The sequence below is a fragment of the Cornus florida genome, unplaced genomic scaffold (genome assembly GCF_030987335.1).
Source record: "Cornus florida cultivar Cherokee Brave unplaced genomic scaffold, ASM3098733v1 CherokeeBrave_3.0.0_Hap2_Chr03, whole genome shotgun sequence".
In the NCBI taxonomy this organism is placed as follows: domain Eukaryota; kingdom Viridiplantae; phylum Streptophyta; class Magnoliopsida; order Cornales; family Cornaceae; genus Cornus; species Cornus florida.
The window spans coordinates 60505460-60522684 of NW_026775573.1; the positions used below are offsets into that span (position 1 = coordinate 60505460).

Consider the following 17225-nt stretch of genomic DNA (forward strand, 5'->3'; position numbering starts at 1 on the left):
TTTCCCACGTTCAGTCCTCTCTCTCCACTGTCTTCGCACTCTCGATCTATCTCACAACCACCTCACTTGTTCAATCCTAACCAAGCTCACCTTCTTAGACCGGCTCAACTATCTCCGACTCGATCCCACCTCTCAACCAGTTTGCTCTCGTAATCATCGTCATCCAGTGCTATCCTTCTTGCTCGCCGTCAATCAAGCACATCGTAGTCATGGATTCCAAAAACAAAGAGGAAGAAAGTGAAGTGACTTCCCAAGTTAGATAAATTTTGAGGGAGAGAAAATTTAGGTGGAATGGGTGGGAAGAAATATCATTTCCCTTATTTTATTTAGCAATTTAGACCATTTTATTAGCTACTTACTAGACCACGCTTCACTTAATAGAATAAGGATGGGTAACAACCTACCCCGTCACTTTTTATACAGCCCATGCTCGGAGACAATATTAAATATTTAAAACTTTAATCAATAAAATATATAAATATCAAACAATATTATAGAAGTAGTTGTAACTATTTAGAATTTTAAAAACGAAATTCAGTGCAAGTTATCTAAATTCTTAAATATTATGAAAATTTTACGTGACTTTTGAAATTTTTCAAAAGGAAAATTCAGAAGAAGCAAGATATTTAAATTCTTCTATTAAATACTTAAAATGTTATTTGATTAAAAAAAATAAAATCAACCAATATTATAAAAGTGGTTTGCAACGTTTGTAATGACCCAGTCATCTTCTTTCCCTTCCTTTTTCTCAGATTTTCATGGATATATATATATTTTTTTTCCGTTGATCTTTTCTTTTCTGAGATCGGTTTCTCATCACTTAGTGTCATCACGAGTGCTCTGGAATGGTTTTCGAGACTCTTTCCTTTGGATGGACAACTTCCTTTGAGGACCACGTCAATTTCACATTTTCATTTTTTCGACACTATTCACTTTTTGTCTTTTTTCCCTATTTTGTCTTTTTCCCCATTTGTCACTTTGTTGGCACAACCTCACTTTTGTCTTCGGAGTTGGTTTTTGACTTCACGTATCTTCATTCTAAGTGGTTTCCACGAAATATGTATCTTTACTTTTGCAGAAAAGTACTCGGGTTGCTCCCGGTGTCCATAGGGGCATGGATGCACAGTTCTTCAAAAACATTTCCTTTTCTTGGGGTGTTTTTTGTAAATATCTTTTGAAGATATTTTATTTCAGGGGTTTTTAAGAAAATATTTTTAGAAGATATTTTTATTCTGGGCTAGTTGTGCAGTTTTCACTTTTTGGAGGGGCCATTGTGCAATTAATGAAAGTTATTGCTCAATGTCTTGTTTTGAGTCTAGATCCTCGTATAGGATTCATTTTCACTTTTCATTGAGTCACGTACTCTTAGAATTTTCTTCTAGTTATTGTTCTCCAGTTTTAGGATTCCTGGCACGGGTTGCCGCCGAACTTGTTTGGGGTGCATATCTCTCTGCTCGGGAATCAGTTTTCGACGTTGTTTCTTCCGTTGTTCATCTTTCCTCATTTTGGTTCTTTTTCGTTCAAATTCCGTTTGAGCGCGTCTACTCAAATTCCACTTTTTCGGACCTGGCGGGGCCCTTTCGGGATACTTTTTGAGTTTTTCTATAAATAAGAGATGCGATAAGAAAAAATCAGATATTTTCTCTCTCTTTCCTCTCTCTTGGCCTGATTCTATGGCAGCCATGGCTGCCACCTTCTCTCTCTTGTTTTGAGCTTCCTCCCTTTAGTAAAATACCATAGTGCCGTAGTGTTTTATGTTCGCCTTGATGAGGCCTTCGATTCCAACCGATTGGAATGTTGTTTTGGATAATTTTTGAGTTCGGGTTTGAGGTAAAGTTTAGACTTTTGTATGCCCTCGTTGGAGTTTAATGTTCACCGTGTTGTCTTCGACAAAACCTAGAAGTTTTGTCGGATTCGGAGCCGTTTTATTTCGGTGAGGATTTGAGATTTCAGCTCAAATGGAGGTAGGGGATGTTATAGTTTATATTATTGTTGTCTTGCATGCTAATGATGCTTATACAACTTGTATGCATGCTTTGGATTAAGTTCTAGAATTTAATTTAATTATTTTCTATGTTTAAGATTTAATTCTCGTAATGATATATAACTTAAAATTAAATTGTGGCATGCTAGAAAATTTGGCTTTGACATGTTTGTTAACATATATTAAATTGGGATTATTTGAATAAAAATTGCATTTGTTATTTAATAATTTCCTTTTGTGAAAGTTTAATTCTCATGGACGTACCTTGAATGAAATTAACTTGTGATATGCTTTTAAATTGAGTCTTGGCATGTTTCTTAACATATTTTAATTTGAGAGCATTTGGACAAGTTTGAAAATCTAGAGATTTTAATTAAAATAATTAATTAAAATCTCTTCAAAGGTTCTATTAGCTTAATTAAGTTTTTAACTTGATATTTGGGATGACTAGGAGTTGTATACTAACATATATTAGTTTGGGACCAGTTAGAGTTGTTTTAGAATTTAGAGATTTAATTTTCACAATTTAATGAAATTTTATCTTGTTGTTCCATTGGCTTAATTGAGATTTTAAATGAATATATGTAATGTCCATACTATGTCTTTTATCATATATTAATTTGAGGTTATTTGAAAATGATTTGAAATCTAAAGAATTTAATTATTTTTATTTAATTAAATTCTATCTCATTTTTGCATGGATTTAATTATGTTGTAGATGTTGTTTCCATGTTTAGATCGTGGATTTGGACTTGTTGTACATTCACGTGGTTATGTTTTAAGCATTGAGTAACATTGTTGTTAAATTTATATTCATGAGAACATGTTTCCAATATTAAATATATTATTGTCTTGTGTGGTGAATTACACACTTCGTATTTAACATTATATATGCCATTTTAGAATTGAAGCTCTAAGGCATGAATTGTGTGATTTTAACCTACTTGTGCATGGAAGGTGGTTTCGTGCATTATTACTTATGTATAAGTTGTGAACTTATTTATTGATTTTGGAGTCACTTGGGACATTGTTACTGTGATATGGCTAAAGTTTGGCTCTAGTACGGGAGGTATAAGTTCTCCCTATTTTATAATGCGCACTAGGGTGGTCTTCCCAATGGGTTAATACCTGGAATAATCATTTAGGTCTTGACTTTCTCCGAGATTTGATGTCCAAGTATTCCATTATTTGATTTCGCATTCAATTCCAAGTTGATAATCAATGTTTAATTGTGACTTGTGGTTTTGGGTTATTGGCGATTTAATGTTGTAAGTACATTTATGCATTATGATTTTTAAGGAATCATCGCATGCCTTTGATGTTGTTAAGTACATCTATATTAAAATGTTCAAATGTAGCTTGGGAATGATCCTATAAATTCATTTAGAACATAGACGTTAGGTGGCATGACCCATTTTACTTATTTTTGCATTTTAGATTTCAAGTTGATAACTTTGAGAATCTATATCTTGATGTGTTGTATTAGAAATTCTAATTATTCTAAATTGTTATATTTAGTTGTTTTCGTATTTTAGATTTTAAGTTGATAACTTTGAGAATCTATATCTTGTTATTTTGTATAGCATGCTTCTATGATGGTTAAATTGCATAGATATTGTGATTTGTGTTTTGTTGTTCAAATGTAACTTAGGAATGATCCTATAGATTCATTTAGAATATAGACGTTAGGTAACATAACCCACTTTTGTCATTTTCATATTTTAGATTTCATGTTGATGGCTTTGATAATCTATACCTTGTTGCTTGAATAGCATGAACTTTTGTTGTCCGGAATTGCATGAATGATGTGATTTATGCTAGAATATTCTAAGATAGCTTAGGATGTTCTTTGAGTCTCACCCATGACATAGACGTTAGGTTGCATGACCCCTTTGAATTATTTTGCATTAATGTGATAAACTTGTAAAACATTGAGTCCTTGCATGTTCATCTCCTATCAGTAGCTTTATGTTACTCACCCCGAAGTTACTGGGGGTATTGTTTAGGTACAGGATTCAAGATTAGGAGATTTCATTTGCCTTGGGTGATTTGGAGATTTAAAGTTTCTTTTAAAGTATTCTTGTTCACATGCAAGTGTTAGCATGTTTAAGTTTTGCTTATAAAGCTGTAATGCATAGCTAGGTTTAATATGCCATTTTTGCCTAGAAATTATGTAAAGTGTACTTTGATACTCTAGTTGGAACCTATTTTATATGTATGACATGAGGCCAAGAGTCACAAACCTTAAAGTTTAAGTTCATGTAGTTAGATTTCAAGTTTTACCTTTGAAATGTAACTTTTCTAACTTTGGAGGTTTGGCATGTAAAATTTTGTAAATGGAATGTAATGAGGCCATAGGCCATTGTAGCATGTTTAAAATGCCATGTTAAACTTGCGTGTATGTTCACATCATCACACATTAGCTTATAATGTGATTTGATCATGCTATGGGGGATTCCAAATGGACTTCTTATCCTTTTGGTGCATAATAGGTTGTTTTGCACTTTTTCGAGTCATTTCGGTCGACCGATGGCTTTTGGGTTTCATTTGATGGTCTAAGTGCATATTACAGTAGCTTAGGTACTGTTTGGGCTTGTTTCGGTTGACCGGTTCTTCGTTTCGGCTGACCGAAGTGGCTTTTCTTCAAAATCAGTTTTTGGGTAAAATTTTTGTTCATTTCGGCCTACCGAAATGGCTATTTTGGTCTACTGAAATGGTTATTTCGGCCTACCTAAATAACTTCTTTCAGCTTCGTTTCAGCTCCGTTTCTCTGACTTCAAAGGGTCATAACTTCTTCATTTCTAATCCAAATGGGGTGATTCTTGAGCCTGAACTCAAGGATTTTGAGTTAAATTTCCAATGGTACCTATGCCATTCTTATATTCAATTCACAGTGGGAGTTATTCATGGTTTAGTGAGATAGCGTCAGTTTTTGCTTAAACCGGGAATGGGCATTTTGCGGGATTCTTGTCCAAAGTTCTTAGAACCTCTTGGAATGTTGTGAAATGACTAGGTTGGGTTGTTTTCACCTTGTTTGACTTGTTTAGAGTCAAGTTTCTCTTTTTAATTAGGAATTGACCATTTTTCCCCTTGGTTAACAAATTTTGCCCGTTTTGACCTTTTCTTCCGTTTTCGTTCTCTTTGAGTTTCATGACTTCATGGAAAGTCACTTGGGTGTCTTAGGGATGATTTATATCTCTATAGTTTTTGGTTTTTATCTTTCGCTTCCACATTTCGGATCCGTTATTGGATCAATTTTCGGTTCATCACTGACGCACCGGGTTGAAAAACTTGGACCGTCACAAATGGTATTAGAGCTCCTAGGTTTGAATACCTTGGACAACAGGTTTTGGGTGTATATTATGCTTTTGTTGATTTGCTTTGGTATGGTAATATGCTTTTTGATAACATGTTTACGTGCTTTGATAACATACTCGGTATGATTATATGTTATCTATACTTATATGCTTATGTGTTTAAAAACGTCTTGGTTTGATACGTGTTTATATGTTTAAGTACCTAGAAGTTTTCATTATCTGTTTAGCATGTTGTGTATGCTTATCTGCTTTATCATAACTGTATGTTGTATACATTGAGGTGCAACTTATTTGATGCATTCGCTGAGCGAGTTGCATTCGATCATAATAACTTATGTTATTATTAATCTCATTTCCTTTTCACGCATATAGCGTCATAGTCTTGACTCACAGAGGGTTTTCTCATTAGGGCTCAGGTAAGCGTAGGGTTGTAGTCTCTGTCTGGCGAGATAAGACGTGGGCCACGAAAGCATTGTTTCGTCTCATTTTCTTTTATCTTTTCATGATGTAGTCATGGTAGTGGCTAAGGTGTCGGTGTCATCTCTTAGGACTTCATAGTGGTCTTGACATTATGTTGTCATTACGGTCTTTGTTTCTAGCATCATGGGACGATGAGTCAGGACTGACTCGAATCCTTCCTTTAGGAGTCGGGAGTCGCCTTGTGAGTCTCAGGACGAGGTTCTCGTGTCTTGTTTTCTTAGGATGATGGTTTTGGGATTTGGATAGGTGTGTTAACCTAGGATCCTTTTTGTGTTGCCTTGGACAGCTCTTACGAGCTACGGTTGGGATGTGAGCAGTTTTGTGCAATTAATTATATTGGTACAATTAATTACTCTCCCTTGTCTTTACAGACTTCGGGCGTTGTGTTAGGGTTCTGGTAGAGTCCTGTAGAGTTCCTATCGGACTCATTGGCATCTTATTTTGGGGGTTTTTCTTATTCATGTCTCATAACGGTTAGCATTAGGGCTATTCATTTCGTTGTTGTCTTATTTCGTGTGGTGTTGGGATTCCATCGGGATCGGGATATGAGCTGGTCTTGGGAAAGAATTGATGACCCTATGTTTAGGAAACCTTAGTGGTCATTTGGGGGATGGTTCCTTTCCTCGTAATGAGAGATTGGACTCATCCAGGTTCAGTTGTACGTTTTTTGCGTGGTGTCTTTTGAGAGGCATTCCATTCATTTTTGTTAATTTTATGAACTTGCCATTTGTATGATCACTTTTACATATTTATGAGCCCCATTGTTTTCGGGCATGCATTAGAAACATGATATATGACTATGTGGTAGTTATATGAGGATGTATATGGTACTTTCGCTTATACAGTATTTGTTTACCATGTTTGTGCCATTGGTGGTGTATAACGCGTCGCTATTTGTTTAACCCCTATATGATAGGTGGTTTATTTGGTTTATCTTATGTGTACTATGTGTTTAGTACTATGATATTATTTAATTTATGTTATTTAATTTTTGCGAGTATGCACTATGTGAATATTTGGTTTATATTGTTTCATCTTTCCCGCACTTATGTTGGGATTTTGTGACCGTGGTTGTTAGGATAGAGATGTGTGAGTTACGTAGTAGACTTGTGTTTTGAGATTTTTGTTGTCTACTATAGGGATTTTGACCCAGCATTTTTTTTGTCTTCTATATATAGCCTTATGGTAAGTTTACTTCAGTTCGGTGCATAGGTTTTTGGTTTTGCGGGTCCGATCCATTGTCTTGAGGGTATAGACTTGTCAGGCTGTGGATCCAGGATTGGTGTTGTTGTTGTAGCATTTTCAGATGTGGGAGTTGTTAGTACGCCAGCGTTTGAGATCAAGGCCTTAAGCATAACGGTGCCAATGACATTGTTGTTAGGGTTTTGGGATTAGCTACCCCAACTCTCGCAAATGCCTAGCTCCCGTAGTGCTTTTGGTAATGATCATTTTCAACATTATTGTCATTTGAATCGAAAAGTTTCTTCTGGGTTGATCTGATAGGGGCATGTTATGAACTAGTGCCTTATACTGTCATGCTACCTTACTAATGAGTAAGTGTTGGCGGGTTCTGGTCATTGTTCTTACTACCATATCATTTATAGCCATCTGTTTTGACTCGACTTGTCATTGTCTTGGGATTCTCTTGGTGATTGACCTTGGGTTAATATGCTGATTCGTTTGGGGAGTTTCACTCAGTTCTTGGTTTTTGCGTTCCTTCGAAAGACCTCAGGCTTTTGAAGTTGTCTTTTCGCACCTTATGGTTTGTCATTTGGTTTGATCTTGCTTTGATCCTATTTGGTTCTCTTTTGTGTATTCCAGATTTCGAGTACGAAATCCCTTTAAGGAGGGTAGGTTGTAATGACCCAGTTATTTTCCTTCCCTTCTTTTTTCTCAGATTTTCACGGATATATATATATATTTTTTACGTTGATCTTTTCTTTTCTGAGTTTTTGCTTCTCATCACTTAGTGTAGTCACGAGTGCTCTGAAATGGTTTCCAAAACTTTTTTCTTTGTATTGACAACTTCCTTTGAGGACCACGTCAATTCTACATTTTCATTTTTTTGACACTATTCACTTTTTGTCCTTTTTTCCTATTTTGTCTTTTTCCCCTTTTGTCACTTTGTTGGCACAACCTCACTTTTGTCTTCAGAGTTGGTATTTGACTTCATGTATCTTCATTCTAAATGGTTTCCACGAAATACGTATCTTTACTTTTGTAGAAAAGTACTCTAGTTGCTCCCGGTGTCCATAGAGGCATGGATGCACAATTCTTCAGAAACATTTCCTTTTCTTGGGGTGTTTTTCGTAAATATCTATTGAAGATATTTTATTTCAGGGGTTTTTAAGAAAATATTTTTAGAAGATATTTTCATTCTGAGCTAGTTGCAATTTTCACTTTTTGGAGGGGCCATTGTACAATTAATAAAGTTATTGCTAAATGCTTTGTTTTGAGTTTAGATCCTTGTACGGGATTCATTTTCACTTTTCGTTGAGTCACGTACTCTTAGAATTTCCTTCTGATCATTTTTCTCCAGTTTTAGGGTTTCTGACCCTAGTTGCCGTCGAACTTGTTTGGGGCATATCTCTCTGCTCAGGACTCGATTTTCAATGTCGTTTCTTTCGTTGTTTATCTTTTCTCATTTCGGTTCTTTTTCATTCACGGAGTTTTACCGTTTAAGCACGTTTGCTCAAATTCTACTTCTTCGGACCTAGCGGGGCATTTTTTGAGTTATTCTATAAATAGGGGGTGAGATAAGAAAAAATCAAATATTTTCTCTCTCTCTCCTCTCTCTTGGCCGGATTCCATGGCAGCCATGGCTGCCACCTTCTCTCTCTTCTTTTGAGCTTCCTCCTTTTAGTAAAATACCATAGTGCCTTAGTGTTTTATGTTCGCCTTGACGAGACCTTCGATTCGAACCGATTGGAATGTCGTTTTGGCCAATTTTTGAGTTCGGGTTTGAGGTTAAGTTTGGATTTCGTTATGTCCACTTTGGAGTTTAATGTTCACCGTGTTTTCCCCAACAAAATGTAAAAGTTTCGTCGGATTCGGAGCCGTTTCATTTCGGTGGCGAAATGGAGGTAGGGGATGCTATAGTTTATATTTTATTGTCTTGCATGCTAATGATGCTTATACAACTTGTATGCATGATTTGGGTTAAATTCTAGAATTTAATTTAATTATTTTCTACGTTTAAGATTTAATTCTCATGATGATATACAACTTAAAATTAAATTGTGGCATGCGAGAAAATTTGGCTTTGATATGTTTGTTAACATATATTAAATTGGGATTATTTGAATAAGAATTGCACTGTTTATTTAATAATTTCCTTTTGTGAAAGTTTAATTCTTATGGACGTACCTTGCATGAAGTTAACTTGTGATACGCTTTAAAATTGAATCTTGGCATGTTCCTTAACATACTTTAATTTGAGAACAATTGGACAAGTTTGAAAATTTAGAGATTTTAATTAAAAGAATTAATTAAAATCTATTTAAAGGTTCTATTGGCTTAATTGAGTTTTTAACTTGACATTTGGGATGACTAGGAGTTGTGTACTAGCATATATTAGTTTGGGACCATTTAGAGTTGTTTTAGAATTTAGAGATTCAATTATCACGATTTAATTAAATTTTATCTTGTTGTCCATTGGCCTAATTGAGATTTTAAATGAATATATGTAATGACCATGTTATGTCTTTTATCATATATTAATTTGAGGTCATTTGAAAATGATTTGAAATCTAAAGAATTTAATAATTTTTATTTAATTAAATTCTCTCTCATTGTTGCATGGATTTAATTATGTTGTAGATGTTGTTTCCATGTTTATATAGTGGATTTGGACTTGTTGTACATTCACGTGGTTATGATTTAAGCATTGAGTAACATTGTTGTTAAATTTATATTCATGAGAACATGTTTCCAATATTGAATATATTATTGTCTTGTGTGTTGAATTGCACACTTCGTATTTGACATTATATATGTCATTTTAGAATTGAAGCTCTAAGGCATGGATTATGTGGTTTCAACCTACTTGTGCATGGAAGGTGGTTTCGTGCATTATTACTTATATATAAGTTGTGAACTTATTTATTAATTTTGAAGTCACTTGGGACATTGTTACTATGATATGGCTAGAGTTTGGCTCTAGAACGGGGGGTATGAGTTCTCTCTATTTTATAGTGCGCATTTGGGTGGTCTTCCTAGCGGGTTAATGCCGAAATAACCGTTTAGGTCTTGGCTTTATCTGAGATTTGATGTCCAAGTATTTCACTATTTGATTTCACATTCAATTCCAAGTTGACAATCAATGTTTAATTGTGACTTGTGGTTTTGGGTTATTGGCAATTTAATGTTGTTAAGTACATTTATGCATTATAATTTTTAAGGAATCATCACATGCCTTTGATGTTGTTAAGTACATCTATGTTAAAATGTTCAAATGTAGCTTAGGAATGATCCTATAAATTCATGTGGAACATAGACGTTAGGTGGCATGACCCACTTTACTTGTTTTTGCATTTTAGATTTCAAGTTGATAACTTTCAGAATCTATGTCTTGATGTATTGTATTAGAAATTCTAATTATATTAAATTGTTATATTTAGTTGTTTTTGTATTTTAGATTTCAAGTTGATAATTTTGAGAATATATATCTTGTTGCTTTGTATAGTATGCTTCTATATTGGTTAAATTGCATAGATATTGTGATTTGTGTTTTGTTGTTCAAATGTAACTTAGGAATGATCCTATAGATTCATTTAGAATATAGACGTTAGGTGGCATGACCCACTTTTGTCGTTTTCATATTTTAGATTTCAAGTTGATGGCTTTGATAATCTATACCTTGTTGCTTGAATAGCATGAACTTATGTTGTCCGGAATTGCATGAATGAAATGATTTATGCTAGAATATTCTAAGGTAGCTTAGGATGCTCCTTGAGTCTCACCCATGACATAGACGTTAGGTGGCATGACCCCTTTGAATTGTTTTGCATTAATGTGATAAACTTGTAAAACATTGAGCCCTTGCATGTTCATCTCCTATGAGTAGCTTTATGTTACTCACCCCGAAGTTAATGGGGGTATTGTTCAGGTACAAGATTCAAGATTCGGAGATTTCACTTGCCTTGGGTGATTTGGAGATTTAAAGTTTCTTTTAAAGTATTCTTGTTCACAGGCAAGTCTTAGCATGTTTAAGTTTTGCTTATAAAGTTGTAATGCATAGCTAGGTTCAATATGCCATTTTTGCCTAGAAAGTATGTAAAGTGTACTTGAATATACTATTCGGAACCGATTTGATATGTATGACATGAGGCCAAGAGTCACAAACCTTAAAGTTTAAGTGTATGCAGTTAGATTTCAAGTTTTACCTTTGAAATGTAACTTTTCTAACTTTGGGGGTTTGGCATGTAAAATTTTGTAAATAGAATGTAATGAGGCCGTAGGCCATCGTAACATGTTTAAAATGCCATGTTACACTTGCGTGTACGTTCACATCATCACACATTAGCATATAATATAATATAATTTGATCATGCAATGGGGGATTCCAAATGGACTTCTTATTCGTTTGGTGCATAAAAGGTTGTTTTGCACTTTTTTGGGTCATTTTGGCCTATCGAAATGTCATTTTGGTCGACCGATGGCTTTTGGGTTTCATTTGAATGGTTTAAGTGCATATTACAGTAGCTTAGGTACTGTTTGGGCTTGTTTCGGTCGATTGGTTCTTCATTTCGGCCGACCGAAGTGGTTTTTTTTCAAATCAGTTTTTGGGTATAATTTTTGTTCATTTCGGTACCGAAATGGTTATTTCGGCCTACCTAAATAACTTCTTTTAGCTTCATTTTAGCTTTGTTACTCCGACTTCAATGGGTCATAACTCTTCATTTCTAATCCAAATGGGGTGATTCTTAAGTCTAAACTCAAGAATTTTGAATCAAATTTCCAATGGTACCTATGCCATTCTCATATTAAATTCACAGTGGGAGTTATTCATGTTTTAGTGAGACAGTGTCAGTTTTCGCTTAAACTAAGAATGGGCATTTTACGGGATTCTTGTCTAAAGTTCTTAGAACCTCTTAGAATGTTGTGAAATGACTAGGTTGGGTTGTTTTCACCTTTTTTTGACTTGTTTAGAGTCAAGTTTCTCTTTTTAATTAGGAATTGACCATTTTGCCCCTTGGTTAACAAATTTTGCTCGTTTCGACCTTCGCTTCCGTTTTCGTTCCCTTTGAGTTTCATGACTTCATGAAAAATCACTTGGGTGTCTTAGGGATAATTTATATCTCTATAGACTTTGATTTTATCTTTCGCTTCCGCATTTCGGATCTGTTAGTGGATTAATTTTCGGTTCATCACTGACGCACCGGGTTGAAAAACTTGGGCCATCACAACGTTTGAAAAATTCAAAACGGGCCAGCTATATAAATTCTCATTATCGCCCAAAATTAATATAAGAAATAGCACATTCTATAAAAACACTTTTATGACTTTATTTTGTATTCAAAACAATGTAAGAAATAATAAAAATAATATTACACTTTTAAAAGTAGTCCTTATATAGGATATATATTTCAATATTAAAAAGTAAACAATAATAAATGTCAACTTTACTTGGTTATGAAGTCCACCTAATAAATTTGACTATACACTACATTTATTTCATGCAAGAGTATATGAACATTAAATAGATCCATATTAATTAATTATTTATTTATTTATTGTCAAAAATAAATGTCAGGTATTTAAAAATTATTTATTTTTGTATTTAGAAAAAGTATAGAAATAAAAAAAATTCTTACACTTTCAAAAATAATATAAATATATATAAATATCAATATAGATATATTATAAGATAGAATAATAAAATGTTATTTTATTAAACTTGCTTACCAAAAAAAAAATGCAATTTTACTTATTGCCAAGACAACAAAAAAAAATTTCAAAGTACATGCATCCAACAATTAAAAGTTGTTCCATTGTGGAACCCAATCTTACAACCAAACACTATTGGCCTCGCTTATGATCTGACATCACTTGTCTGCAGCATACATCTAAAAACACTCTACCAAATCCAATATTTCTATAACTAATTAAAAATACCAAATGGATAAATTAATAAATTATAATGGAAAAAATCATCTGTTTAATCTAATAATTTTTCATCTTTTCTTATTTATTGAAATACTATTATGACAGAGTATTTGTAATTTTAAAAATTAAAAAATTAATAATCAAATAAAATAATTTTTACTTGATGGTCCACTTTAATAAAAAAAATCATTGGATTCTAATAATTTCCAAAAATATTTCTTTTCAAAAATATTTCTTTTAAAAGTATTCCTTATATAGATATATATTTAAATATTAAAAAGTAAACAATAATAAATGTCAGCTTTACTTGTTTATGAAGTCAACCTAATAAATTTGATTATACACTACATTTATTTCATGCAAGAGTATATGAACATTAAATAGATCCATATTATTTATTTATTTATTTATTGTCAAAAATAGATGTCTGGTATTTAAAAATTATTTATTTTTGTATTTAGAAAAAGTATAGAAAAAAAAAATCCTTACACTTTTAAAAACAGTATAAATATATATAAATATCAATATAGATATATTACAAGATAGAATAATAAAATGTGATTTTATTAAACTTGCTTACCAAAAAAAAATGTAATTTAATTTATTGGCAAGACAACAAAAAAAAAAATTTCAAAGTAGATGCTTCCAACAATTAAAAGTTGTTCCAATGTGGAACCCAATCTTACAACCAAACACTATTGGCCTCACTTATGATCTAACGTCACTTGTCTGCAGCATACATCTAAAAACACGCTTCCAAATCCACCATTTCTATAACTAATTAAAAGTACCAAATGGATAAATTAATAAATTATAATGGAAAAAATCATCAGTTTAATCTAATAATTTCTCATCTTTTCTTATTTATTGAAATACTATCATGACAGAGTATTTATAATTTTAAAAATTAAAAAATTAATAGTCAAATAAATAATTTTTACTTGATGGTCCACTTTAATAAAAAAATCATTGGATTCTAATAATTTCCAAAAATATTCCTTTTCAAATTTATCTTCTCTTATTTATTAAAATATTAGTAGTCATTATTTTTAAAAACTTAAAAATTAAGAAATTAACAATCCAATAAATTTGAAAGTTGAAACATAAAGTTATGTTATGAAGGGCCACCTAATAAATATGATTATTTTCAAGGCGCATACCAAAAATAACAGAGCCCAATAAATGCTTATCGTTACATGTTCATGCAGCAAATGTAATGAAATAAAAAGGGTATTTACATAATTTTACTACACCAGAGCGGACAGATCTCCGCGTGTTACTCTGCTATAAATTCAAACCAACTCTCCCTCTCTTTTCACGAATCACTGGCTTATACAAAATCAAATACCTTCCAAAGATGGCTTTGAAATCTGTATCCCTTTTCCTTTCTCTCTTGCTTACCTTCCTTTTATCAGATGTCTCCGCCATGTCCGGCCGGGTGGCGCAGGTCGATGTCAATCATATTAAGGACCCGAAATCCTCGGCCGGTGCTTGGCAGCCAATTAAGGACCCAAAATCCTCACTGGTGCAAGAAATAGGAGCGTTCGCGGTGAACGAACACAACAAACAGACCAAAACAGACTTGAAGTTCGAGAGCGTGGATTCAGGTGAGACCCAAGCAGTTGAGGGTCTGAATTACCGACTGATTCTCTCGGCCAATAACGGTGACGCTTCCAATAAGTATGAGGCAGTTGTTTGGGATAAGCCTTGGGTGCATTTTAGGAACCTAACGTCTTTCAAACTTATTTGAACGGCTAAAATGTGAGAATGTCGGTGGGTGAAGAGTTTCAATATTAAATCTGTTATTGACGTTCTCTACCTACTTGAAATTAATAATATTATTATTATAAAAGAGTATTGTTTTCTTCTCTTTTATCTATTTATACTAGATTTTAAATATGTGATTTTACTTTAAAATTTTCTTCTGGGAATTGGGATTTTTCCCGATTAATCACAAGACACCATGAACTAACCTTTAAATTGGCTTCAAATAAATAATCTTAAGATAAAATAGGTGTCCATTTAGGTCTTTTATTTCATTTCTAATTGTTGACACACAAAAATGCAGCCTAACTAGCGCCACTTTGGCATCCACGTGGACAAATGATGGAGAGACAAGTGGACCAAATTCATGGTCAAACAATAGATTGATACATTAGCTTGTGTGGTCCGACAGATAACAAATGCAGAAGTTCATATGTGGCAGAATTATATAGTAATAGCTGACTATATAATTCAACCACAAAATTGGTATAATTACTACTCCAAACAAGTCCTAAAAAAGAGGGATGATGGGTTACACTTGGGCTATTTAAGAAAGGCATAAATCAGATTAAAAGGATAATTTATTAGTTTCCTAAATTCAAGGATAATGGGTGTTATAGTGAATTAGTGTAGTTCCTATAATTGAGGGTGTTAATTAGGTACATGGAACATGTTTACAGAAAAGAGAATGGGTCAACTCAATGGTACAGACAAGGAAGTGGGTTGGATAGTTGGCAATCACAGAGATAAGGATAAGAGATGAAGGCCTATTTTGAAGGTAGTAGGCTAACAATCAGTTTGCAAGCTATGAAGACTATATATATATATATATCTTCTAGTTAGATAATGGGTTTGCAGTTGAATGATCATGGAATAACTCATGGGGACACATGGCATCGCTAGAAGAAGACTGCAGTTCGTGGGTTTGGAAGTCGAACTTCTGCCACTGGCAATGGGAATTCTTGGATAGTTTGCTTCCTAAAATCAAGGAGGGGATTGGCCTAACAAGTTTGACATGTATAAGAACTGTTATAAACTGCCTAACTCAATTTAGAAGTTCCTATTTTTAAGGGATTTAAAACTAAGGAGTAATTAAGGAAAGCGGTTCCTAAAATCTAGGGATAATGGGATCATGGTTAGATAAGCAATCCATTTCAAAAGGAATGAAGCAGAAGCAGTTGAAGGATGTGCTATATATATATATATATATATATATATATATATAAAAGTAGTTAAAGAATGTGGGACATATGGCAGCAGCGGAAGAAGGAAACAGTTCGTAGGTCTGGAAGTTAAGATTCTGCCACTAGACATGGGACAAGTGTCTTGTAAAAAAGAAATAGGCAGTTATTTTATAGGACGTGGGTCCTTCTTGTAAGGCTTGTAATGCCTATAAATAGTGTACTTAGGACTACATTTCAAACTCTCTCAACGACATCAATCAACATTTAATACTTTGTATTTCAATTCAAATAATTTCAATACAAGTCTTTTCAATTCCTTTACATTCAAACACTTAATTTCAATTTTGCATTTCAATTCATTAGATAGCATTGTAGTCTTAACTAAAATTCCTTTCAACGAAGGCAAATCCGAAACCTCACAATTGCTTGATCATTCCAAAAGGATCTTCCTTTTTATTTGACCTCTCTGAATCTTCCAAAAATTCTGGCACGCTCGCACATTCTAAGTGTCCCAATTTTGTGGAAACACTAATATTATTATCAGAGTAGAAAACCTCTATCAAGTAATAACTTCATTTTTTTTCCTTCTTTTTCAGATTAATGTTAATCTAAAATGATAACATATTTTAATTTTTAAAAAATGAAATCTGTGATGGGTGCCACTACACTCATTTGTGAATTGATGAGAGTGCAGTTGGATTGTATTTATGGAAGTCTAATTGGTGAGGGTGCTAGACATGGGATTGTATTTTCGAATATATATGCTTCAAAATTGAAAAAACTACTTTCATTTAGATTAATGATATACATGTCATAATTATTTCGAGATACCAGAAATTTATAATGAACCTGTCTCATGTGTCAAAAACATTTTAAAATAATTAATAAAAATTATTTGGACTTTTTTTACGGATCATCTAAAAGGATTCTTTTTTTTTTTTTTTTTTTCCTAATGCGTTTGAGATTTTTTATTGTAAACCCCTTTATATTGCAATCCATTACAGAAGAAGCTAAACAATTAGCCCAAACATGGTAAATTAACCACAATTGCAAGACTCTAATTATCAATGGAATTTGAAATCAATTAGGCACCTCCAGATTGCAATATGTGATGAAAAATCTCAAAATTTTGAATGCCACTAGCTTATTTGTTAATTGGTCTGCCTCTTGAGTCATTCTGGATATGGGGTTGCAACAGAGATGGTAGGCAACGAATGTGGCGACTTGAATCTTCTTTAAAGATTGGATGTAAAAGATTAGGTTTTTGGGAATGGAGGAGGTGGCAAGCAATGTAGGTGGTGGAGGTCAGTGAGCTGAAGAGAGGATTAATATTAGGGTCACACATGCGTGAGAGAAAATTCTTTTTCTTTTTGAATGACCTGTGAAAAG

The 17225-nt window shown here is 33.3% G+C and overlaps 1 protein-coding gene across 1 annotated transcript; it reads left to right on the forward strand.

Moving 5' to 3' along the window:
* Window positions 1-14245: 14245 nt before the first annotated feature.
* Window positions 14246-14638, forward strand: LOC132301656 (cysteine proteinase inhibitor 1-like). The gene has a single exon (XM_059798896.1). The coding sequence runs from the start codon at window positions 14246-14248 to the stop codon at window positions 14636-14638; it is 393 nt and encodes a 130-aa protein (XP_059654879.1).
* Window positions 14639-17225: the final 2587 nt, after the last annotated feature.

Bases quoted from the DNA above. Each gene is read 5' to 3' on its own strand.
- LOC132301656 (XM_059798896.1), top strand. From the start codon at position 14,246: ATGGCTTTGAAATCTGTATCCCTTTTCCTTTCTCTCTTGCTTACCTTC.